This window comes from Trichomycterus rosablanca, chromosome 11 (assembly GCF_030014385.1).
Source record: "Trichomycterus rosablanca isolate fTriRos1 chromosome 11, fTriRos1.hap1, whole genome shotgun sequence".
Lineage (NCBI taxonomy): Eukaryota > Metazoa > Chordata > Actinopteri > Siluriformes > Trichomycteridae > Trichomycterus > Trichomycterus rosablanca.
In genome coordinates, this window is record NC_085998.1 from 17,131,252 (window position 1) to 17,157,533 (window position 26,282).

At 38.4% G+C, this 26,282-nt stretch overlaps 1 protein-coding gene across 1 annotated transcript; it reads right to left on the reverse strand.

Annotated features, from left to right (window-relative positions):
• Window positions 1–462: 462 nt before the first annotated feature.
• On the reverse strand, window positions 463–22,316 carry tcf25 (transcription factor 25 (basic helix-loop-helix)). Its single transcript, XM_063005216.1, has 18 exons — window positions 22,015–22,316; window positions 21,057–21,137; window positions 19,198–19,272; window positions 18,965–19,092; window positions 18,804–18,869; window positions 18,141–18,223; window positions 16,691–16,821; window positions 15,922–16,021; window positions 10,526–10,619; window positions 9,088–9,180; window positions 7,408–7,513; window positions 7,097–7,256; window positions 6,228–6,315; window positions 5,908–6,066; window positions 5,710–5,800; window positions 4,907–4,986; window positions 3,299–3,374; window positions 463–809 (listed from the first exon to the last, which is right to left on the reverse strand). Exons 1-18 carry the CDS (start codon window positions 22,225–22,227, stop codon window positions 642–644), a joined length of 1,992 nt encoding a protein of 663 aa, XP_062861286.1. The 5' UTR covers window positions 22,228–22,316; the 3' UTR covers window positions 463–641.
• Window positions 22,317–26,282: the final 3,966 nt, after the last annotated feature.

Sequence of the window (26,282 nt, forward strand, 5' to 3'; positions counted from 1 at the left end):
CAGCAGGCTGACTGTACACTGTATAAGGATGTGAACACCTCTCCTAATTATTAAGACTAGATGAGTCTACTTTAAAAATTGACTGTTTATTTTCCACCAAATATATCCCACTTCCTGACATGGGCCACTGTAATGAGATAATGTTGATCACTTCAACTGTCAGTGATTTTAAAGTTGTGGCTCATCTGTGTATATTTGCCTAAAAATCAATGGGGTTTCTTAATATTTGTCTTTTTGTCCATGTTAAAGTGTCTAGTGTCTCACTAAAGCTTGGACCAGGCAAACAGTAGTACTGTAATATCAAGCTGGCCATAATTAAATCAATAGTGCTTTCATTTAAAAGATATTTTGGGATACTTTGAGCCCCCCCACACCACGCTCCAAATTAGATGACAAAGAATCTGCCTAAAGAACAACTGGAATACATGAGGATATATAGCACATAATTCAGGGCAAAGACAATTAAACTGTTAGAGAACATTTGGTTTACTTTCAGCAGGAGACAAAAGAATTACAGTCAGTAAATTACATTTTTTTAAATCTCAACTCACCTCTGATAAAATCTATCTAATATTCATGCCACTCTAATTCTGCCACAGAGTCACTTGATTCAATGTTCCCTCTCCTGTTTTATTCCCGTCTCAATCCCATTCCTCCTCATCTCTGTCCGGGTTGTCCTCCCTCTGCGGCTCCTGAAACTGGATGTTAGCCAGCATGTCCCTCATGGCCACCATGAGTCGATTCACCTCTTGGTTCAGCTCCCGGCCTGCACGTGCTACTTCCTGGTCATCCTCAGGTCTCTGTTCACCCTGAGAAAAAAAAAAAACAGCAACATTTAGATATTTATTTCCCCAAACCCTGCTTCTGGAAGTAGTTTGTGTATATGTGTCTTTTACTGGTCAATAGTAAAGCTCATGGTCAAGTGTCAACTTACATTCGGGTATATAACATATACAGAAACATGTTTACAGGCGCTAGCCCACTAGTAATGAGATTCATGGTTGAATCCCCAGCCATGCTATTGGCCAGTCAGGTGTCTACATACAGAAGTGATTGGCTATGTCTGGGGGGGACCGTGGGGAATTGGCATCTTGTCTGGGGTGTGTCACTGTGTTGCACCCGATTATTCTGCTACAACCCAGACCAGGAAAAAAGCGGTGGTAAAAAAAAAAAAAAAGAGGAATCATTGAAGTTAATCACTTATGGGTACTAGAGTAAAGATAAGCCTGATAAACAGAAATCTAATGCTAATTTTACATTTAATTTCCACCAGGCTGACTGTTTTTTATTTTCATTAAACACTAAATCTGGTCACGTCACAGTGGTCATGTGCTACCCACTATTTCTGCTGCTATTCTTAAACCCTGGACAAAGCGGTAATCCATCACAGGCAGCTCTTATCCAAAGTGAGTATTGTGACTGAATACAATGCAAGCGGTTGGGGGTTAGGGGTCTTCCCCAGGGGCCCAACAGTGGTAACTTGGTGCTAGTGTGGCCTGAACCAGCAACCTTTAGATTAATAGGCCAGTACCTTAAACCCTAATACGGAGCAATATGGTGCAGCCCAGTTTACGTTCCGCATGATTTTGCATTGTAGAAAGGGAGCCAAGTGGAGTACACAAAATCTATGTTGACACTGGAGGAACATGCCAAATTACTCACAGACAATAACTGTTAGAGTGAATTGACGCATGTTCTTAGCATTCATGTTGCTGTATTGTGTCTTATCTTGATTTGAGTTGGTAAAAAACACATTTGCCGTGCTTGTTTGGTTGGGTAGTTGTGTGATTCATGAAGCAGCCTCAAGACTTCCTTGTTTAAAATTGTCCTTAACTGTTTTGCATAAAGTCATCAAAGATGTGACAAATACTTTACGGAACATATGACTCTTTTCACGTCGTTGGCAGTAAGTTTTTGTAAACTGACAACTGCGGGCGATAACAGACCCAGACAAATACAAACACATATTTTAATCCACTTCTGCAATTTGATCTCAGAAAATGCCTTCAACAGTTAGAATGAGGTCTAGATAGTTAGATAACAAGGTCTTATTTGATAATCTGTGCCAAATTAAAACGGATTTTTTTTTTTTTTTTTTTGTAGTGTTGAAATTGATCGTGCATTGGTAATACATTTTTAGTTACAGAGTGTTGATTTGATTTTAATAATCCATTTCATATTTTTAAACATAACAGCCCTCTCCATAATGGTCATTATACAAATCACTAAAACAAAACAACACAATACATTTATTTAAATGACTCTGTTCAGTTTAACACCTGCCACTTGCACTAGCCAATACAGAGTTTGGTAGACAGACTCAGTGTGTAACTTAACACGTGAAAGTTGTTGCTGACAGCATTATTAAACGATAGACAGACAGCACCACAAAGAATTTCAAGGTCTTCTTCTTCAAAATCTTCAAAAAATTCTGTCCTTAGTGGTAAAAACCATTTTATCTTGTGTTACAATATTGTTTGTTTGTTTATTTGCATTTTAAAGTCATGTTTTACACTCTTTGGTTACATTCATGACAGGACACGTAGTTTACTCGTTACACAAGATTCATCAATCAACAAGGTTATATCGAACACAGTCATGGACAATTTTGCAATCTCCAATTTACCTCACTTGCATGTCTTTGGACTGTGGGAGGAAACCCACACAGACACGGGGAGAACATGCAAACTCCACACAGAAAGGACCCGGACTGCCAACCTGGGGATCGAACCCAGGACCTTCTTGCTGTGAGGCGACAGTGCTACCCACTTAGCCACCGTGCTGCCCGTGTTACAATATTATCGTCTGCTGTTGTTGAGAGGAAACACAAATGGTTGTCATGGTAACCAAAATTTAAAAGTAAAATGACCTTGTTGTTGTGTCCAACAGTAAGTTAGTTACAGAGTAGGTACACAGGTCCCTTTGGACTCACAGTATCTATCTATCTCTCCGTCTGTCTATCTATCTTTATCTTCATCCAGCACGTCCAATATGCAACCGCTTATAATCACCTGCCAGTGTTAAGTTCCCACACTGAGTGTTATCACATACAAAGAGTCACACTAGACTCCATGTAACACCCGGACCAGTACCTGAGATTGCGTATTGCGGCAACAGCACAAGGAGACCCGTTTGACCTTCCTTCTCTCAAACACGGCCAATTGTGTTTGTCTGGTCGCCGGGCCAAATTGGAGGCTCCGCTCAGATTCAAACTTATGAGTTCAAACACGAGGCAGTGCTGCACAGCAAATTAATTTAATTATGTTTGTGGGTGGGAATAAGGAAAAAGTCCACCTACCTGCAGGTTGAAGTTTGGCAGCAGAGAGCGGAACAACAGTGACAATGTGCTTTCATTTGAGGCCCTTGCATTCTGCCTAAAAACAGATTAGCTCAATTAAAATCATTACACTGTTTATTATGCACGGTATGATCGATATGCAAACCCAGTTTACAAAGACTGGAAAGTGAACTAATAGCAACAGTCTCGTGCAAACATTTACACCTTTTATTAACTGCAATCAGAAAATAAACAGCAAATATTTGTTTCCCATACAACATGTAAAATTTAGTTAACTTGTGGTAACAGCATAATTACCACTGCATGACTGTTATTTAACATTCACATAAATATAACACTGGTGTCTGGAAGGTCTGTGTAAAACTTTGTATTTCAGCACTTGAACTGATCTGTAATCACAGTCATCTGCAGCAGTTTAGGCTCTACATTTAGTTTAATACACAGCTGGGGTTCTGAAACTGTCAGCTCGGTGGCAACTGGCCACAAAAGTGAACGACTGTATTTATGTTTAGCAGGGTTAAAACATTATGTTTCTATGACTTTAGATCACATCTGACCCACTAGATCATAAATAATGCATTGTTTTAATTTAATTAAAATGTCTAATTTCTAAAATCTAGTCGTATCCAATTACCCGATTGCATTACGTTTCCTCTCTACTGATGTTGATCTCCACCCTGGTTGAGGAGAGCCGAGACTGACACACACACACACACACCCCCTCCGACACGTGTGCAGTACCCGACTGCATCTTTTCATGCAGTCCCTTTTTATCCCTCGTCTCTGTGCAGGCGCCATCACCCTGTATGAACAACATCCAATCGTTGTTCATGTAGGTGCCCAGTCTGACGGATAGCAGAGCTGAAATTCGAAACGACGAGTTCAAAATGTGAGCTCTGGAGTGCTAGCATGTTTTACCGCTGCACCACCTGAGCGCTCTGGGGTTCTAAAACTTTTCGGCAGCTCAGTGGCAACTGGCCATAACAGTAGCCAAACTCAATTAGGGGAGGGTGGACGACTGTATTTATGTCCAGCAGGGTTAAAGCATTACGTTTCACATAATCTGATCCACTAAATCCTAAATAATGCATTGTTTTTATTTAATTAATTTCATAAAAAATTATATATGTAGTGATTGGGTGATGAATCAGCCAATTACTCTAGCCCACCATAGCTGAGATCTGGGTTCGAATCTCAGCAGTGCTGTCAGCTGGCTAAGTGTCTACATAGACATGATTGGTTGTGTCTGTCTAGTCGAAGCCATGACCTGGAAATACAATAACTGTATTAACTGCAGGGTTTGCTTCCTGTTCCAGCATGACTGTGCATAAAGTGAAACCCATAAAGGCATGGTTCATCATAACAGAACTCTAGTGGCCTGCACAAAGCCTTAAGCTCAACCCCACGGACAACACTCGAAATGAATGTATAATAAACCAGGCTTTAAAAATGCTACTAGGGCTGAATGGGCACCAATTGTCACAGACAAATCTCAATATTCTGTAGAAAGATTTCCTAGAGCGTAAGCTGTTATAACCGGGTCTCCACGACTGAGGCAGAAAAAAAAAAATCACAGTAAGCTGATACAGAAAGATGAAGCTGCAGTACCTTTCTGGCCTGGTGTAGGAAGCTACAGAATCCAGAGGAGGAAGTGGATCATAACTCATTACTGGCTGTGTGGTCACTTCCTGTAAGAACCAAATTAAAAATGTGTTATTTTTGAAGGAATTAATTATAAAATAGAAGTACAAAACACCATTTTGTAGACTTGCTGTAAAATATAGAATTAAAGGCAGTTCCACCATGTCAGGCAAAACAAATAATGTCATTGCAGAGTGATTTAAGTGGTGCCCACAATGTCAGTTATCAAGGGTCATTCCTAGTCTCCTCCCAGTTAAGTATATCTACCAAAACCCATTGGTAACAGGTGTATAAAAGCAACTATATACAATAAATTATTTGCATTTAACTTTGTGGCAGTGATATAGGAAAATCATCTTTTCTGTTTTAGTCCCAGTTCCCACTAAAACAGCCCCAAAGCATAATGCTGCCACCACCATGCTTCACTGTGGGTATGGTGTTCTTTTGGTAATATGCTGTGTTGTTTTTGTGCCAAACAAAATTTGCTTTTGCTCCTTGGTGTCAGTTAAATCATGGCAACCAAATGGCCACAGGTGGTAATGATGCTTTCTGTGTGAACAGTGTGATGAGTAATTCAGGAGACTAAGAGGCAAAAAAGTCCCTGTTGGTCTGAACGTAGGGTAAAAGATTTTAGTTTGTTTTCCAATTTGTACAGATTATAGGTCACATTACGTAAATACAATCATATATAATATACATACGTGTCTATATACATATTCAACCATCCATCCATTCATCCATCCATCCATCTACACACATTATTTATTTACCAAAGGCAGGTTAGATGTGGCCTCCTTAATCTCAGATAAAAGAACGTGTCTGTGAATGTTTCTGGGAGCCCTTTGGTACCGCTGTTTCCTCCTAACAGTAAAAGAACACAAACACATTAATAATGATACTACTACTACTAATAATAAAAACAGGACAGAACACAATAATGTACAGTGAATGTTGTGTAAACTTCTTACTTGTTCTGGCAGTCCTCCACGAATGGGTCCATTGCATCAACCTTTCTCAACACCTCCTGTACGTTTCCCTCCATCCACAGCATCACTCCTGCTTCCTTCCACAGACTGTGAGTGCGGCCCACGTACAGCCCTTCCAGCTCGGACAGAGCCTGGGGTTGTCTGACAGGACAACACACGCAGAGAAGGAAAACAGACACGAGATGAGATGTTTACATTTTATCCTGTTAACAGTGGCGCTGGAATTAATGGAATCATATCCTATCTAATTTAAACATGTTTCTAAAAACAAGGCAGAAAATAGAGTTGAAATTGGCGATTACCCCAAACGACTCCTGGGACCAAAAAATGCATGGGAAGACACAGCAGCATCAGGCTGGACAGAACATTGGTCCAACAAAGGCATCAACACTAAAACAAATACACACCTATTAAATACTACATCAGACAACACAAATCACTGCACCATCAATTATGATGCTATCGGTTTATGGCTAAAAAGACACTAGCTTTTTGGACATGCAATTCCAAAACCAAGGGAATTAATATGCCCCCTCTTTTCCCGGCTATAACAGCCAGCACTTTCCTAGGAAGGCTTTTGTGCCTATTTAGTCAAAGCGCATTTGTGAGGTTTTTATAAACCTGTTAGCAATGGTTTGGCTAAAAGAGGTGTTTACATACTTTTGGCCTTATAGTGCACATTAAAAAGGGATGGCAAAGGCCCCAACAATGGATTAATAAACTGTCCAGGGTTTGTTACTGTATTGTGGCTAATCATTACCATTGGCTATGTCTAGTGGGTGGGGATGTTTGGGGAAGGGGGGTGGCCAAACAGCCTAGTTATTGGGACATGCACTTGTCAGTTCGCTCTCAGTGCCAGTCCCAAGCCTGGAGTGTTGCGTTATGAGGGGTACCTGACGTAAAAACTATTAAATCAGAAATGAAGACCACAATGATGTGGTGTGGCAAACCTTAAAGAAATATGGAAGCAGCTGATAAGAGGAAAAAAGAGCACAACAGAATACTACCCCTACTGAGTGATTCAGAGTGTTACTATTATCGGATACTGCAGTTAATTTAACTTCGGCGATCACATTATTCCCAAATGTACATTCACAATGTACATTTACAAGTATACTGTTTCATGGAGTGTGTGTGTGTGTGTGTGTGTGTGTGTGTGTGTGTTTCTTACCACCAGGGAACATAATGAGAGCATCCTGTAGCAGTTTATCAGATCTAAGCTTCATGCGTTGGCTCTCCTCAGGTGGAGTCTCTTCCTGCTGACTTATGTGATAGCATGCTAGTGCTAACGAGAAGGCAAAGTTAGGCATTTGGGAGAGGTTCCGATGACCCTAGGAAGGTGATATTTAAAAAAAATATATATATTCAGAACAGCATGTCCGATGTGCCCATGGTCAGGTGTTGATATATTTTATATTTTGACGTATTTTATTATATGGTGTATTTTAGCCATTAAACGGACCATTAAAGGTCAATTCTCACCTCCCACTCATCACAGAGTCGGATGAGGAAAGTGTACTCCCGACTGCGGTGACACAGGTAATCAATCAGCAGAAGCATGCAGAGAGGATCATTATCTGGATCCAGACTGCACAAAGACACAATTGCATTAAAAAAAACACAACAATGCCGACATTATTCATCTACAACTTTTTTTCCAAAAGAGTTGGGACAGTTAGTTAAATGCAAATAAAAGCAGAAAGCAGGGATTTGCAAACTTTTAAAAGTATTTGATTAAAAACCACACAAAAAAGAGATAGCTTATGTGTTCCACAAACATATGATCATTTTTAATTTAAAGTCTGCAACAATTTCCAAAAAAGTTGGGACGGGCAATATGATATTGCAAAGTTACTGAAACTTTCCACAGATGTTGCTATTATGGGTATAAAATAAAGCAATAAGCCACGAGAGACCGTGCGTTACTGCAATTTTATCACGAGGAAGGTTGTTTTGGCACGACGCGAAGCAGTAACGCGCGGTCTCGAGTGGCTTATTGCTTGTATAAAACGGCGGTCAACATAAAATATAATAAAATACAACAATGTTCAATTTATAAATGTTTTTATTTACAAAAACACTTACAAAAAGCATTCTTCCACGACCCCAGGTAGTTCGTTAACAGTGTTGCTAGGCAACATGAGGGCGAACATAACATTCACTTTTTCTTTTCAGTGGCGTATTAATCTGGAATGATGTGAGGTGGTCATAGGTGTGCGTTTATCGGGGATTTTACAAGGGCTTCGAACGTGACTCAGCCAATCAGATTTTAGGACCGGAACTTCCATCCGTTTTATAAGGAGCATTAATAAAATGGGCAGTTGTGTACAAGTCAGGATGGAACAAGGTCTACTACTGAGAGAATTGTCCAGCATTCTTAGTTTCTCAAAGCATAATGGCAAAGAGTTTAGGGATTTTACCATTCACAGTCCAGAACATTATTAAAATATTTAAAAAAAACATGGAGAAATCAGTGTTTGTAAAGGATAAAGCCAAAACTCAATAGCAAAATACTATAACCAGTAATTCTGATTACTATTGTAGGCTCAGACTTATCTAAGATGGACTTGAGCAAAGTGGAAATGTGTGCTGTTGTCTGACGAGTCCAACTTTAAAAATAATTTTGGAAATAACGGACACTGTGTTATCGGGGCCAAAGAGAAAAAGGACCATTTCAATTCATATCAAGGCTAAGTTCAAAGGCCAGCATCTGTCATAGGGGTGTGTTATGACATGGGCGACTTGCACATCGGTGAAGACACCATTAATGCTGAGGGATATTTATGCATTTTGGATTACCCTACGGTGCCATTTGGACATCATCTAATTCAGGGACGCCCCTGTTCGTTCTGCATGTGCTACAAGAATGTGGCTTCATAGTGAGAGAGTGCAAGTGCTAGTACTGTTCAGACTCGTCTCTTACCGGAATATGCCATGTTAAAAAGCCTGATTTTCAAGAATGGCGATCCCAGACTGTTTAGCAGCTGGAATGTTTTATCAAGCAACAATGGATGTTCTGTTGACTTCTTATTGAACCAAAGTGTGTTATTCAATATGGAAAAGTAGTTTTCTTAAAGGTGCATTACAAGGACTAAGACATGTTTATGGTTAGTACACAATGTTTATGGTTAGTACACAATACAGCGCAGGGTATTTTTTTACCTTAAGATGAGTTTGCAGTACTCCAGAGCAGTACGTGGACAGCCTCTTTTCTCCAGAAACATCATGTGTTTGTAAACAGCCAGATAAAAGGCCCTGCACACAACAGAAAAAGAGGACTAGATTTAAAAAAAAAACTTAACTCAATGAACAGAACTCAAAACAACAGTGACTGTGGAATCAGAATGAGGGGGAAAAAACTAGAATAGCAAATTTTTTTTTTTATTTAAAAGATTTGATAACTAAACAAAAACAAAAACTATGATGTAATGTCATATGGTTTACTAGTAATAATATCAAATTGAAGTGCCCCTGTTTCCAAAATCTATTCAATATTCAAATGCTGTAAATGTATACTGTCTAAACAATCTTTTGAATACATAAAAATAATAATAATAATAATACATTTAATAATAATGATGCTTTAACCACGTGATACTGTGATGTTTACATAAAAATTTACAAAAAAATGATATACAGTTCAAGTGGCTAAGTGGGTAGCACTGTCGCCTCACAGCAAAAAGGTCCTGGGTTCGATGCCCAGGTGGGGCGGTCCAGGTTCTTTTTGTGTGGAGTTTGCATTCTCTCCCTGTGTCTGCATGGGTTTCCTCCAGGTGCTCCGGTTTCCTCCCACAGTCCAAACACACGCAAGTGAGGTGAATTGGAGACACTAAATTGTCCAAGACTGTGTTTGATATAACCTTGTAAGTTGATAAACCGTGTGTAACGAGTAACTACCGTTCCTGTCATGAATGTAACCAAAGTGTAAAACATGACGTTAAAATCCTAATACACAAACAAACAACTGGCAAACTGGCAACAGGCTTACAGAAAATTTAGATAACCTTAATACAAATGTAATACTGATACAAAGGATTGTACCAACTGTAATTACTAACAGTACAATAAAAATGTCATGTCAATTAAACAACCAGCATATGTTTAAAAAAATTTTAATAGTATAAAACTATACAAAACTGTAAGTCTTTTAATATTAAAAAATTTGAAAAGTGTCATCGTAGGTGCTCATTAATTAATCCCCAGCGGTGCTAACAACCGGTTGCGTGTCTACATACAGACATGACTAGCTCTGTGTGTGTGTAGATCAGGGGACATTTTGACAGCTTAATTTCATTTAAGTTAATTTTATTTTCATATTTACCATCATGCATTAACACACTCCGGATAGAATGCCAATTCATTGTTGGGGCTCGGCCACCCCCACCCCAGACATAGACAATCATGTCTGTATGTGGAGGCCCTAAGGCCGATGATCACCGCTGGGAATTCAAACCCTGGTAGAGGGCTAGCGTAATTTACCACTGCGCCACCCGAGCAGCCTATTTTAGCATGCTATCTTACTAAATGTTTCATTATATAAACTTTTTCATGGATAAAAACCCTGGTACAATGAGGTTTAAAAGCAAACAGCAGCCCTTACCTGTTCTCTGGTCTCCGGTAGTCCAACCTGCTAGTACCTGAGGTCAGACTGAACACGGGGTGAAATGCACATTCAAAGCTGTACAGAGCCCTCTCTGACATGAAAACACACAAACACCCACACATATAAATTGTGAGAAAAAGCATTCAAATGTAAAACAAAAGTAAATGAAAGGAGTCATTTATACTTTGTTTACATTAATGACAGGACACGAAGTTACAGGTTACACGATTCAAAGGGTAATGTCAAACGCCATCACAAGCAATTTTGTATCTCCAATTTAACTAATTTACATGTTTTTGGACTGTGGGAGTAAACCGGAGCTCCCGGAGGAAACCCACACAGACACAGGGAGAACACGCAAACTTTGATCGCTCCACCTGGGAATCGAACCAAGGACGTTATTGCTACGAGTTGACAGTGCTACTCACTAAGCCGCCTTGTTACCCTACTATGTAGAATGAAGCAGTAGAATTATTTTAATAAACAATTTCTTATGGAGACAAATGATGAAAAGATTTAAAGGTTATTTTAAATATAAAACTTCTTCTACTGAACATCCGTATAAGAAGATTATGTGAGTTTAAGTAGTTAGTCTGCTAGTCAAACCTAATGCCAGGTGTGTCCACTGGCAAGTAGGTGAAAGCAAACAGCAAACACATAAAATGTAGTTTTATTTTGGCATTCTGTGATGGCTTTCAACAAGAATTTGAGATGTGTCTGTGGGAAATTTTTCAGGCACTGATGTTGAATACGAAGGCATGGCTTGCAAGCCACATTCTAATTTATCCTAAAAGTGTTTTTTGGAATCAGATAGATTAGACAGATATATAAATTAGAAAAATGAGCAATTTATAAATCCAGTAAACAAAGTTTTGACACTAGCTTGCGTAAAGGAAAGGTTCATATCTGTAGGATAAACAAAGTACACACTAAACAGTAGTCTGCCACTCACAGTGGCGCAGGGTCAGGGCTCTGTGCATGCCATTGAAGTTCCTGGTAAGATTTTTAAAAACATGTTTTTATGTCCTTTGGCTTGTGAAAGGTGTCAGTCATTCAGGAGAGAAAATGTCCTAAAAACTTGCAGAACGCGGACTGACTATTCTGACTGTGTTCACATGGACATTCCAAGCTTCCATCAGAAAATGTCATTCTGTTCCTTGCTGGTGCGTTAGTGGATGTAGTTTATTTAACCACACTGGAAAACACAGAAATCCTATAAATCTGTGCTAAATGTATTAACAAAACATTAATGACTGATACTAATTTGTCATGTATTTAGTACTGAATTAATAATTTACTCTCTTTTTGGGCATTCAGGTGAAACTTTTGTGATTTGTTTGTTTATTTGTTTATTAGGATTTTAACGTCATGTTTTTACACATTGGTTACATTCATGACAGGAACGGTAGTTATTCATTGCACAAGTTTATTCGATTCACAAGGTTATATCAAACACAGTCATGGACAATTTAGTATCTTCAATTCACCTCACTTGCATGTCTTTGGACTGTGGGAGGAAACCGGAGCACCCGGAGTAAACCCACGCAGACACGGGGAGAACATGCAAACTCCACACAGAAAGGACCCGGACCGCCCCACCTGGGGTTCGAACCCAGGACCTTCTTGCTGTGAGGCGACAGTGCTACCCACTAAGCCACCGTGCCGCCCTTTGTGATTTGTATCCTGCTGCATAATCCAACCATTTCACAGCTTTAGTTTACAGAAAGATCTGTATTCTGCAGAAGACTGCCTTTTGACATCACAAGTCCTTGAAAGTACGTACCCCATTCAGTTCTGTGTATAGGACTGTGTAACCACCTAAAAATGAACAAATTAAACAGCAAAGGACACTGCTTGTACTAGTAAACATTTAAGCAGTAATGGGTGTGTCTGTGCTGGACTAAATCAAAGGCATGCGAAAAGAAGCCTTCGGCCAGCAGTGATGCATGGCTCAAAGACTGCAGCTGTAATGGGAAAATCTCTTTACAGTTGACTATACATACACATGCCTACACAGATTCTCCCATCAAATCTTTCTCCGAATCCGAATCCCAATCTAGCAGTCAGAACATAAAAAATTTCAAAGAAAACAAATAATTCAAAATCTTGGAGAAGGCTGGACATTTGATCTAGTAAAGCTGATGTAATTAGATAATTGTATCACCATTCAGCCTGGCCACATGCAACTAATCAGCTTCATATGAAAATATGCCCAAAGGGTCCAAACAGTCTGGTCAGAGAGGTTATCCAACACTCATATGAACCTTGCAGAAAAAAAAAAAAACATTCTCCTTGTGACTAAAGATAGTTGCACCACCTTTAGCAACTAAATGCTTTTAATAATTCAACATTCTACATCAATGTGAATGAATTTTAGTCCACTCTTCATTGCAGAGCCGCTTTCAATCTATATCAAAAAATATATACATATATATTTCAGATCTTGCACCTTAATGTTCAGAACTTTAACATTCATTCTGTTTCTTGTTAGCCATTCATATCCAATTACACTGTTTTCATAAAAACAAGTCATTTGGGTCCCAATGTATCAAAGCACCCAAACACTGTCTCTGTTAATTAGTGTTACAGGCCATAAAATAATTAATTTATTGTTTCGTATTTACGTATTGACTAGATGGGTCTGTAAAAGCACATTTGAGGATTTGTCCAGTGTTATATTTGGCCCAGTGTTATAGGTGTTAACTAATTATTTGTCCAGCCCTAAACAGGTCAGACTAATTTCTTAACATCTCATTATCAATCATGCTTTTATTATGACACCTCATAATCAATCATGCTATTTTTAGCTGTTTTACTTGGTAGAAGGAAAGACAAATTGATGGACTAAACAACAAAACTTACTAAACTAGGCAGCTATATAAACAAGAACACATAATTTTTTATGAAAACATGTGTATTTGGTGTTATAAATTAAGTGTTGTAAAAATTTTATTTGGCAAAATGTATGTTTTCACTCCTCGTAATTATTGAGTTCAAGTGTTTCAGCCATGTATTGTTGACATCTGTATTAATTTAAATAACACAAGCTTCCAAATTTGTGCCAACAGTTTAAGGAAACGTCTTTCCCATCATGTTTCAGTGTGCCTGTGTACAAAGCAAGGCACATAGAGACATGGTTTGACAAGTTTGAATCGGAGGATTTCCAGTGGCCTGCACAGAGCTCTGACCTGAACCCCACTGATTGGGATGAACCATTGGGATGAATCGGGAAGGTCAACATTTGGTGTCACAAAATGACATCACATTAAACATATTAGGCGTGTCTCTGAGCTCATGTTTTTTTTTTTGGTGGAATTTCCACCACTATCTCAAGGGTCATAGAACACTGAAGTAGCTTAAGTGATGTTTATTAGGTAATTGGAGATCCAAAAGCATTAAATATGATTAGCATATTGATTTTACAATAGGGAAAGCAGGAAGGAAAAGTAAAATAATAACTCTTTAAATCCGAACCATAGCTTTTTAGTTGAATGTCCACATGGCAAGTGCCAAACCAAAGCATATGTTTGTGATAAATGAGAAGATTTTATTTTCATAAACAGTGTATATGTTATGTGTCAAAAACATATGTGGTGGACAAATCTGGCTAACAGTGTTTTATTTAGACTTATTTGTAATTAAGTTGCTGGTAGCACTTTTTACCTGCAAAAAAACCCACTTCCACTTATTGATGTTGCCTGCTAACTGTTATTTTTGTATCTGTTTGTTATGTTTATCCCAATACAGTTGGTTCATGTGTTTTGGTGGCTTCTGATTATTTAATTTCTCAGTGACTTTGATCTAAAATCCAAGAACGTCAACATGAACGCATTTGGGAGGAGGCAAGAAAGGGAAAATTAAGTTTAAAGCAGGGCATTTCTAAAGCCAATTAGCAAAACATGTTTTTAGTTAACATTTATCAGGTCTTCAGTTCTGCTGACTTAACAGTTGCACCAAAAATGATAAGTGGTGCTTTTAATTTGCACAATTATTCTATTTTGCTTGACATTTGGGTTTAGCACAGGGGTGGCCAAATCGTTTTTATGTTGGTGGGCAGATGGAGTAAAAATATGCAAACACAGGCCAAATACATATATACATATTTAATAGACCTGATTGATTGCTAACAGTAACACTTCCTTTTTTATTTAAGTGACTTTTCAATGAACTTCAGTTCTGTATCATTGACAGTAATGTGCAAACTAAAATTATTACCAAAATTATCACCTGTTTCCTCACAAATTAAACGTACACACTTCTCTCTAAACGCTGTAAATATATTTATTTTCCCAAAGCGCCTGAAATCTTCTGCATTCCGGGTCTATTTTTATTTCTTTGGAGCAGCCATGTTTACCTAAAAGCTCAGGAACATTAATGTAAATGTAACGTGGATAACGTTTAGCGTTGGGGAAGCAAAGAGCGTTTAAGAGCGTTTTATGTGATAGCGGCACCCAGAGTTCGAACTAGGAATTTCATATCTAAAACCCTTCTTAAAAGTGGAGTAAACTTTCATTTTATTTCTAAGTTTAGTAACGTGTAACAAATGTCCCGCGAGCCGTAGTTTGGACACCACTGGTTTAGCATGTGTGATCATCTACGGCTCGGTTGACGCGGGCAGAAGCAGAGAGAGAAAGGTTGCAACTGGATATGACGTGAAGGCCGTAATCATAATATATATTGGGCAATATTAAGATATGCTCAACATGTCCAACCCCCATCAATGTAATAAAAAATATCAATCAACAATTCCACTCACTAGCTTTGTGTTATATTGATACGGCAGAAAGGTTTTAAAATGCCACCGCCCCAATCCCAGTAGATTTGGTGTTCAATTCATGACTACGTCCTTGATAGGGGGAACAAAATCCTTTAATTCATACAAATACAAACCCCATTCCCAGAAAAAATAGGACACTTTCCAAAGATGCAATGTAAAAAAATCTGTAATTATCTTGAAACTTTATTTCATAGACAAAAGGACAAACTTAACTCTATTCATTAAATATAAACAAATTTAGAAATTAATGCCTGGAACACACTCAAAAAAGCTGGGACAGAGGCATTTTATCCACTCCAACACATTATCTTTTCTTTTACTTTTAAATCATTTGGGAACTGAAGATACTAATTGTTGTAGTTTTTGGAATTTTTGTCCATTCTTGCTTGACATGAGACTTCAGCTGCCCACTGTCTGATTCTACACTGTCTGACTCTACTTTATTAAAAACGGCATGTCTACAAGTCATGCATAATGTATTATTCAGGCCAAATCGACAAATATAAAGTAAGGGTTTCCAATTTATTTGTAACTTAAATATGTCTCATCACGACAGTGTTCTTACCATGTCTAAAACCGCACTAAATGTTTTGTTTTATCAAAAGTTTTTACTCACCAATTAGGTCCCTTGCAGTCTCCTGGTCCTCTTGAATGCGACAAACATCGGAGAGTTGGAGCAGAGAGTCGATGTGATAAGGATTAAGCTGTAGCAAAGCCTGTACACAAATATTCATCAAAGTACAAATCATTAATAACATTTTCTAGTGCGTTTATTACAGTAACTTTTTGGGGGTTACAAAAACATAGCACCATATTAAAAAACAATATTATTTGCATCAATATACCTTTGGTTTGGTTTATTTGGTTCATAAGTAAATTAAATTAGAGTTATTTTTTTCAATGAACCAGACACCTCAGGGCCAGATTGCCTCTTTTCACTTGCCAGGGGCAGGGTCTCACATGGCGCGGTATCGCGTGCAAAGAATCATGCACTGCCATTAGTGTGGGTGTCTCGACCAGTCAGCAAATGCCCAGCGACAAGAATCACTGTTTCAGTCACTGTCCCTCTCCCTACAGACACACAGCCAATCATGTGTCTGTGTAGGCACGCGGCCGACTGATAGTACTGCTGAGAATTAAACTTGCAAGCTCAAGATCTTAGCACAGGTAAAAGCCAGTCGAGTTCTTAAACACCAACCTTAAATTGTCATGCTAAAACACACAAAAAAGGTGCTTCCTTAATTTGTTCCTGCTAAGTTAAATACAAGAATTCCCTGCAGTGTTGTTTGATAAGACATTAAGACCTCCCTTTCAGAGTTGACACTTTGTAGCATTAGGGGATTCATTTGTAGTCTGTACTAGAAACTAAAATCTGATTGATTTACCACAATGTTATTAGGATCCATGGACTCCACAGCATCAAAGAACTTGAACTGGACTTGCTGGTAATCACGACTGTGCTCAAATGTGAAGAAATGAAAGCCATCTTTTGACTCCAGTAGGTTCATAGAGATACCTTAAAGTAAAGAAGATACAAATAAACTGGAATGAAAAGAATAATAATAATATTTTTTTTGTTATAAAAAGTTTCACATGACTTCTCAGGACAAGACAAGTGACCGACAAATTCTCAAACAGCATAAAATAAACAGCAGATTTAAACCTCACAAGCAAGCTTTAAGAAAATACAGTGTGGACAAACAAGTATTAAACCACTTTAGTTTTGTTATTTGATTTACTTCCAGTGCATGAATCAATTTCAATTTCATCTTTGATTTTGCCCCATTGATCTCCCAATCTAGTCATTTCCAAATCTCAATTAGGAAACTGCTGGCACGTATACAACCCCCAATCTGATCAAGAAGAGCTGGATAACCACATGCCCTCTCCGACGTGTGCAGTCTGTGACCACTTCTTACCACCAGCCAGTGTTGGACTCCCACACAGAGCATGGTAGGCTCATGAAATGCATAAAAAGTACCCAAATCTTCACAAGAACAGTCTTATTTTTCGCTGCATTAATCTAAAACTTGATTTCTACATACCCTTTACATAAAATTATGTTTCCCTCTATTACGATGGTGCTGTAAACATATTTAATTAATACTTGTAAACGCCTACCAAGTTAAACATTCTGTGTACATTTAAAGTGGGTACACAAACTAATCATTTTCAATAAATACAAACTTGTTTTTCTTCATTGTAGCTCTCAAAGTCCAACATAACAGTGGAGACATTGGGAAAAGAAATGATTTAAAAATGATAAGCCAATCTCAATAGCTCTAGGGAATGAAGATAAACAGACAGAGCCTCTGTAAAGCCAGTAAAATAAACATTATTTATGTAACTAGCCATAAACCATTCTCTGTATTAAATGCATTAGTGGAAATATTTGTACTTTGATGTGCGACTGGCAAACATCAAAACACAAAATGTCAAATAACTTCAAAATAAATTAGTCACAGAGAACAAAAAAGTACTGTACACATCAGACAACATCGAATACATCAACGAATGCTGAAGATTTCAAATAAAGCTATCATTTTGTCACACTGAGCTAAGTGTGGCTCTAACTAGCAATTCTTAATTTCATATTAATATATTACAGTTTCGCAGAATCGTGTTTAATAAACTCAGTCAAACAAACACATGCATGGTAACAGACTATAACAAGATCATCCGACTGTAACAAACCTAACGACGACACATTACTCTCAGGCGCAGCTGGTAGAGTGAGTGCCACAAAGCAACACCACTCCAGTGGTTAAGAAACCCTCCTTCAGGGTTAAAAATGTATCCCTTTGAATCAGGGTTAGAAAACGTCTCAGGAATTACCTGGTCGGCTAAAACGAGGCCAAGTGTCTTTAGGCATAGTCATCCATGTGCTGCGGAGGAACTGCCTCTGTCTTTGTCTGGGCCTGGATGTGGCAGACACACACACACACACACATACACACACACAATAAATAAATACATGAAAAAACCCAGTAGACAGATGACATCAGATGACAAATGTAACAAATGTTACACTTTGTCGGTTACATGTTTTGTGTATGCGTATAAAGGACAGTGGTAGCTCAGGGGTTAAGATACTTGACTAGTAATACGAAGTCCCACCTTCACCAAACTGACACTGTTGGACCCCTGAGCAAGGCCCCTAACCCTCAAATGCTCAAAGTGTATTTGGTATTCAGTCACAATTGTAAGTCGCTGTGGATATAAGCGCCTGCTAAATGCTGTAAATGTAAATATATGTGGTATTTCTGCTTCTTGTTATAAACTTAAACCAAAAATGAGTATTTATATGCATTCAAAGTAATTAAAAAATCTCTGAGGAAAAGACCGTCGGTCAGGTTGGTGAAATTGCAAATTCAAAACATCACAGTGGTGCAGTAGCACGTTAGACCGCTGCACCAACCAACAATGCATTTCTAACAGGTACATCAAAATAGTCACAACACGCATTGACATGTAAACAATTTATAAAACCGCACCAACCTCTGGTCTCCCAGCACAGCCCGAGTGCCAAAATATCTCTTCAGTTCAGTCTCAGGATTAAGATTTCTTTAAAACATAACATATAATGAATAATAAACAAGCACAAAGTATTAAGTGATTATATATTAGTGTTGTTGTCCAGTCTCATTAAGTCACCTTACCTGTGTTCTATGTAAAGCACAGGTCTGTGTCCTGAAACTCCCCCCATCTCACTCTGGATAGACAGACCATTAGCATTCTCTATGGTCTCCAACAATGCATCTATATCATCTCTACTGCCTGGCTCCTCCTACATGTACATAAATATACACGGTACTGAGAAAACAGCAAAGCAGAGAAAGAGAATCTAATATTTAAATTCTAAAAAGGATATTACAGAATACAACAATCATACCTGTGCGTCTTCAGCGGTAACCTGTTTTTTCTTTTTCTTCTTTTTCTTTTTTTTGTTTGTCTTCTCAGAATCAGTCTAGAAAAAAAGACAAGGATGTTATTGCAAAAACATTGTTTTAATAAATTAATTATTAATTACAAAAAGCTTTTTGTGCGATGCATAGCGGTTATGAGAAACTCTATACACAAATTCAGAGTAAAGATATTTAGATAAGTACTCTGTTTAACTTGATTTATGGATAAAATGTAGCTATACTGTATGCTACTTTTAAAATACACTATTAGTGAGGTACAAGCTTGACAGCAAGGTGTAGGTATACCTCAGTTTAGGTTTCCTAATGTCCAACCATTTAACAGGCCGTACAAATATTGAGGAGATTCCATTCTGCACTTGGTGTTTATATATTTACTTATGTATTAGGATTTTAACGTCATGTTTTACACTTTGGTTACGTTCAGACAGAACAGGTAGTTACTTACTTGTTACACAACATTCATCAGTTCATAAGTTTAAGGCAAACACAGTCATGGACAATTTAGTGTCTCCAATTCACCTTACTTGTCTTTAGACTTGGGGGGGGCGGGGACCGGAGCTCCTGGAGGAAACCCCCGCAGACATGGGAAGAACATGCAAACTCCGCACAGAAAGAACCCGGACCGCCCCACCTGGGGACCAAACCCAGGGCCTTCTTGCTGTGAGGCGACAGTGCTACCCACTTAGCCACCGTGCCGCCCTTTTTTCTAAGTAAAATATTAACATTGGCCCTAATATGCCCTCCTACCATCAGGATTATTCTGACATGTTAGTAAATTATTAGCGAAAAACTCTTGATGTCTCCATCTTGTGGAAGATGTACAAAGCAGCACAAGGGAGTTTGAAAAATGCAGTCAGCAATCAATAGTAGTTCATATAATAACTGCAGTTTTTCATCAACAGTACTTTGATGCTGTTTTTATTTAACTGTATTAATTTTATTAAATGTTTTTGGTGAGTACACAGTTGACCACATTTTTTAATTTGTGATTATGCCTTTTTAATTAGTTTAATTTTACACTAAAGTCCATACTTTGTTACTGTGTTACAATTGCTGGCACCCAAAAAAATATATACAAAATGTAACTGAAACATGTTAACTTATTTATTCATGAACCTAGTAAAGTCTAGAGAATATACAAAATAAAAGACACTGTGTGTTGACCTTTATAATCCAAGCAGTGACTAATAAAATACAATATACACCGATGAGACATAAGATTATGACCTAATGTTGTGTTGGTCCCCCTTTTGCTGCCAAAACAGCCCTGACCCGTCGAGGCATGGAGTCTGGCACCTTTCTATCAGAACCAGCATTCACTTCTTCAGCAATTTGAGCTACTGTAGCTCGTCTGTTGGATCGGACCACACAGGCCAGTCTTCGCTCCCCACGTGCATCAGTGAGTCTTGGCTGCCCATGACCCTGTCGCCGGTTTACCACTGTTCTATCCTTGGTCCACTTTTGATAGATACTGACCACTGCAGACTGGGAACACCCCACAAGAGCTGCAGTTTTGGAGATGCTCTGACCCAGTTGTTTAGCCATCACAATTTGGCCCTCGTCAAACTCGCTCAAATCCTTACGCTCGCCCATTTTTCCTGCTTCTAACACATCAACTTTGAAAATAAAATGTTCACTTACTGCCTAATATATCCCACCCACTATCAGAAGAGATAATGAATATTTATTTAGTAAATACTAAAAATAAATGTATTGATAAAATATTTAATTACCAGTGTCTCAACAAGCACAGTCAACCATATCGCTTACACAGCATACACTTACAATGAATACCATGTATGAAATGTAAAAGTCTGTAACACACCTTGTCTTGGATTTTTGGTGCCTGAACACCCTCCTCGTCACTCTGAGTTTTGTCCCCATCATTATCAGCAGCTTCACCGATCTGTAATTTATTATTATTTGTTAGGATTAACGTCATGTTTTATACTTTCTGGTTACATTCATGACAGAAACGGTAGTTACTCATTACACAAGATTCATCCGTTCACAAGTTTTAATATGAAACACAGTCATGGACAATTTTGTATCTCCAATTCACCTCACTTGCATGTTTTTGGACTGTGGGAGGAAACCGAAGCTCCCGGAGGAAACCCACGCAGAGACGGGGAGAACATGCAAACTCCACCCAATCTGTAATTTAACAGAAATTAACTGGAATGTCAGATTAAAACCAGGGTAAAAAGCTAGATAGTTCATCGTTTTCCTTCAAAACAGGAATTACAGGCGCTTGGGTGGTGCACTGGGAAATTATTCTAGCTCACTACTGCTGGGATCCAGTGTTCGAATCCACAACAGTTCTACAATGAATGAGCAGATGGTTGTACAGGTGTTGCTAATAAATATGAAAATCAAAAACAAATGTGGTTGAATACACGTTTTAATCTTCGGTATATAAGTTATACTGTATATAATTAATTGATAATATAATGAATTGATAATGAGGAAAACTTTTTACACCACGATATTAATAATCATCCGTTACTGGGTGCATACTGTCCCAGCAAAGTTTCATAAATCCACAACACATGTATGAGCCAAAATATGTTATAATTGACATAACAACATCTAATGACAATTAATCCAATCGTGAAAGGCCTCAGATATTCCCCATGTTTACATTAGTACTGACCCTGTTACAGACATACAGCAGTGATCTGAATGTGAAACTAAACAAATAAAGTGACAGCAAATTGCATTACCTGAGCATTAACGCTTTTAATAATAATGAAATACTGTGTCTATACAAAATCTGATCTCACCAGTTCAAAAATGTTACTGATGTTTTTCTGACTTTTGCTCTTGTTGGATTTGCGGTTGTTGCTTTTAGCTGGTGGCTGTAAAACCTCCTGCTGTTCCTCCTCCTCCAATTCTTCACCCTTCTCTTCATAATGGTCCAGGTTTAAATCTCCGATACTGAGATCCTCCTGTCCACGCTGTTTCCCCTTCAGTCTCCGCAGCGCTCGGCTCGACATGATCAGTTTAACCGGGTTAGAGGGCTCAGATAGCGCAGAGCTTCTCCAACAGAAACGGCACCATAACAAATCCAACACTCACCATTTAACAACAGCGAATCTGATTGGATACTCACCCGGAAATCTGTTATTTTGTAAGGGAAGTTATGCTACATTCAAGTGCTTTTTAAATTACTGTGGTGGTGAGTTCTCTGTCATCGCAATTGCATGTGAATTTAGTAGTATATGGTTGCCGAACAAACAACTGTGTGAAGACACTTGACTTTTGTTTAAGAAATAAGAAATTTGGACTTAAATGCTAAGCGACGCATAAAATGCAGTTGTTTTGGGACATACATGTTTGTGGCGAGGTTTAGTGTTAAACTACTATTGTGGGTGTTAAATAATAATGCTTATTTAATAAAAAATAAAAAAAGGCAGAAAAATTAATAACAATGGGGAGGATTACATGTAATTTTGTATAACTGACAGATGTGTCTTTTTAAAAAATGGTAGCTTAAGACTAATAGTTTTGTTATTACGATATATTCAGACATCCCAAGTTGCAAAAACTCATTTCAGGGAGGTACCCCCGGACCTCGACCCCGACCCCCCAAGCCAAAAAAAAAAAAAAAAACAAACAAAAAAACAAACAAACAAACAAAAAAACCTCTCGCACACTCCAAAGGATATGGGTGATAACAGAACATTTAGGAGCTGCTAACTGAGCTATTAAGCTAACTGTTTGCGTCACAAACACATTGATGTTCCCTACATAGTGCACTAGATAGTGTGAAAGATAATAGATTTATGTTCCCTACATAGTGCACTAGATTGTATATTAGAAAATAATTTATGTTTTTTACTTAGTGCACTAGATAGTGTACTAGTGATAGACTTAGCGTATTAGTTAACCAGTGGCGGCTGCTGGTCTTTCAAAGAGGGGAAGCTCATTGTCGGCTTACATCATAAAATTTGTCAATTTATTTATATATAAATGTATAAATTCTCCCCTTTGTTAGTTTTCAAGAAAATGGCCTGAAATGGGTTGCAGTTTGTCTTCCGACTTCACTCGCAAAATCCGCGATGGTACTGAAGCTCCCAGCGACAGCTGTCAATCAAAACGGGGATTCAGCCTTTCGACTGATCCTCCAATCATCTTGCAGAAGCTCAGCGTCCAGACCCGCCCACAGCCCCATTCACCCCCAGAGATGCTCAGCGTCCGGGGGCGGGACAAAATCGAGGCATTTATCCAATGACCGGCGAGTTTCGAAGACCCGCCCATGTAGCCCCATAGAAGCAAAGAGACGCTCAGCGTCTGCGGGTAAATGCATTGACGCTCCGGGAATGTATGAGTTAAGTTAACAAAATCGAGTCGATTTGTGATAAGTAGCTGATTCTGAACGAACTCCTCTTCAAGATGAACGTGTTCTAACGCATTTGTAGTCAATGAAATGTTAACACAACTGTACATATTTGACCATTTAATTTTTGACATTTTAGGGGAAGCTGAGCTTCCCTTGCAGTCTTAGAGAAATCGCCACTGTAGTTAACGGATTTAGGTTCCCTACATAGTGCACTAAATTGTATATCAGATAACAGATTTAGGTTCCTTACATAGTGCACTAGATAGTGTATTAGATATTCATGTTCCCTACATAGTGCACTAGACAGTATATTAGACAATTGGTTTATGTTCCCTACACAGTGCACTAGATTGTATATCAGATCACAGATTTATGTTCCCTACATAGTGCACTAGATAGTGTATTAGATAACGCATTCATGTTCACTACATAGTGTACTAGAAAGTATAACTAGATGATGATTTGTGTTCCTTACATAGTGCACTAGATAGTGTATTACAAAATTAATTATGTTCCCTACATAGTGCACTAAATTGTATATCAGATAACGGATTTATGTTCCCTACATAGTGCACTAGATAGTGTATTAGACAATTGATTTATGTTCCCTACACAGGGTGCTAAATTGTATATCTGATAATGGATTTATGTCCCCTACATAGTGCACTAGACAGTATATTAGACAATTGATTTTTGTTCCCTACACAGTGCGGTAGATTGTATATCTGGTAACGGATTTATGTCCCCTACATAGTGCACTAGACAGTATATTAGACAATTGATTTATGTTCCCTACACAGTGCGCTAGATTGTATATCAGATAACGGGGAAAAAAGTCTGTGACGCCTGCGTGCGTGCGTGTGTGTGTGCGCTCTTGGCCGCTCGTTCTAGATTCCGGGAGATTTTATCTGACTTGCGGGCATCAGGGAGCCGCTATGTATATGCGGGAGTCTCCCGGAACTTCCGGGAGACTTGGGATGTCTGTATATTTAAAAAGCCCTATCAAATTATCACCTCCAGGTGTTACTACTATGGACTCTCATCCTTATAATCTCTCCACAACATCTTATTTACAACAAAATCTTTTATTATTATTTTCAATATGATGTAATCATATCAAGGCCAGCTTTAGCCTAGTGGTTAAGGTACTGGACCAGTGATCAGAGGGTCGCTGGTTCAAGCCCCACCAATGCCAAGTTGCTGCTGTTGGGCCCTTGAGCAAGGCACTTAACCCTCAATTGCTCAGACTGTAACTGTAATGTAAGTCGCTTTGGATAAAGGCGTAAATGTAATAGCATGTATTTTGTCCCCAATATAATTAATCAGACTGTCTTACAGCATATAACATTCTAGTAAATTAAAAACAACTCTCTTTTGCAGTTATACCATCTCTACAGGAGTCATGTTGTAACATTCAAATTTACAGATTCTACTTAGTTACACTTTCTTGTAAGATTTAGTAAAGCTGTTGATATAAGCTGTTACTTTTGTAAATCAGAATGTGAATAGTTTGTACATTTGTTTTGGTCTTGTATCCATTTAACAAAATTCTGGCCTTAAGGTGATGCGCTTAATTTTATTTAAATGTAAAAAATACATTTATAAAAGTATGTTCTTTTAAAAACAAAATTATACGTTATTTAGATACAATCCGACTTATTGTAGCTTGAGCATGCAGAGGTTATAAATGACATAAATACCAGCTTATACTTTTTAGTTTGGATAAGGCAAATAGCTACATGGTTGAATGTTGGCTGTAAAAGTAAAAGATTAAATACAAGCTTAACAGACTGTAATTTTTTTCCGGATCTCATACTGGCCATTGAGCAAGAGAGTCGACCAGGTTTTTTTTGTAAGTACCAAAGATTATATTCTAGAAATGGGCTTTTGAGGGTAAGAATGTAAACAAGCCAGTCTGGAGAAGTGGTTTTGAATGTATTTTTTAGTGTTATGATGCAAATATACTTACCTGTAATAGGGAGCTGATCCTTCGGGGGGCACTGTTACCTTGTTATTGTAGTCTCACTGGAAAAAGAAGAGAAGAAAGTTACTGTTCTAAAAGAGTAGCCCATGGCTTCACTGCTTCTCATGTATTTTGTGAGTTCATAATAAAGACCTTAAATATATATTATTATTTTGGGAGGTGTCATTGAAGATACAACATGAACAGTACGCGAGAGCGGGTAGTGTGTCCGAACACGTAGTATTCATTCAACAGTAGGCGAAAAGTACCTGGATGACCTACTGCATGGCCACCCATTTTTGAGTATGCAACACAGCACACTACGGTCCGATAATCTATCCCATTGGTTGGTTCTTTATAAGTGTAAGTAGGTAAAAACACGTTCTTCTCGTATAAAACCAGCTGGTTTCTTGTGCTCACCTTCACTGTTCAGTTTGACAGTGAAACACTCGATATGCCCCAGTGCTCAAAACACAACATGGAAGCGTGTTGAATTTATTTACTGTTCTTTTAAATCTCACTGAAGACGAGCTAACTCGGCAAGTTGGACAAGTTACCTTAGCACAGACATCCCAAGTCTCCCGGAAGTTCTGGGAGTCTCCCGCATATACATAGCGGCTCCCTGATGCCCGCAAGTCAGATCAAATCTCCCGGAATCTAGAACGAGCGGCCAAGAGCGCGCGCGCGCACACACACGCGCACGCAGGCGACACAGACTTTTTTCTCCGATCGCGTATTAAATCCGT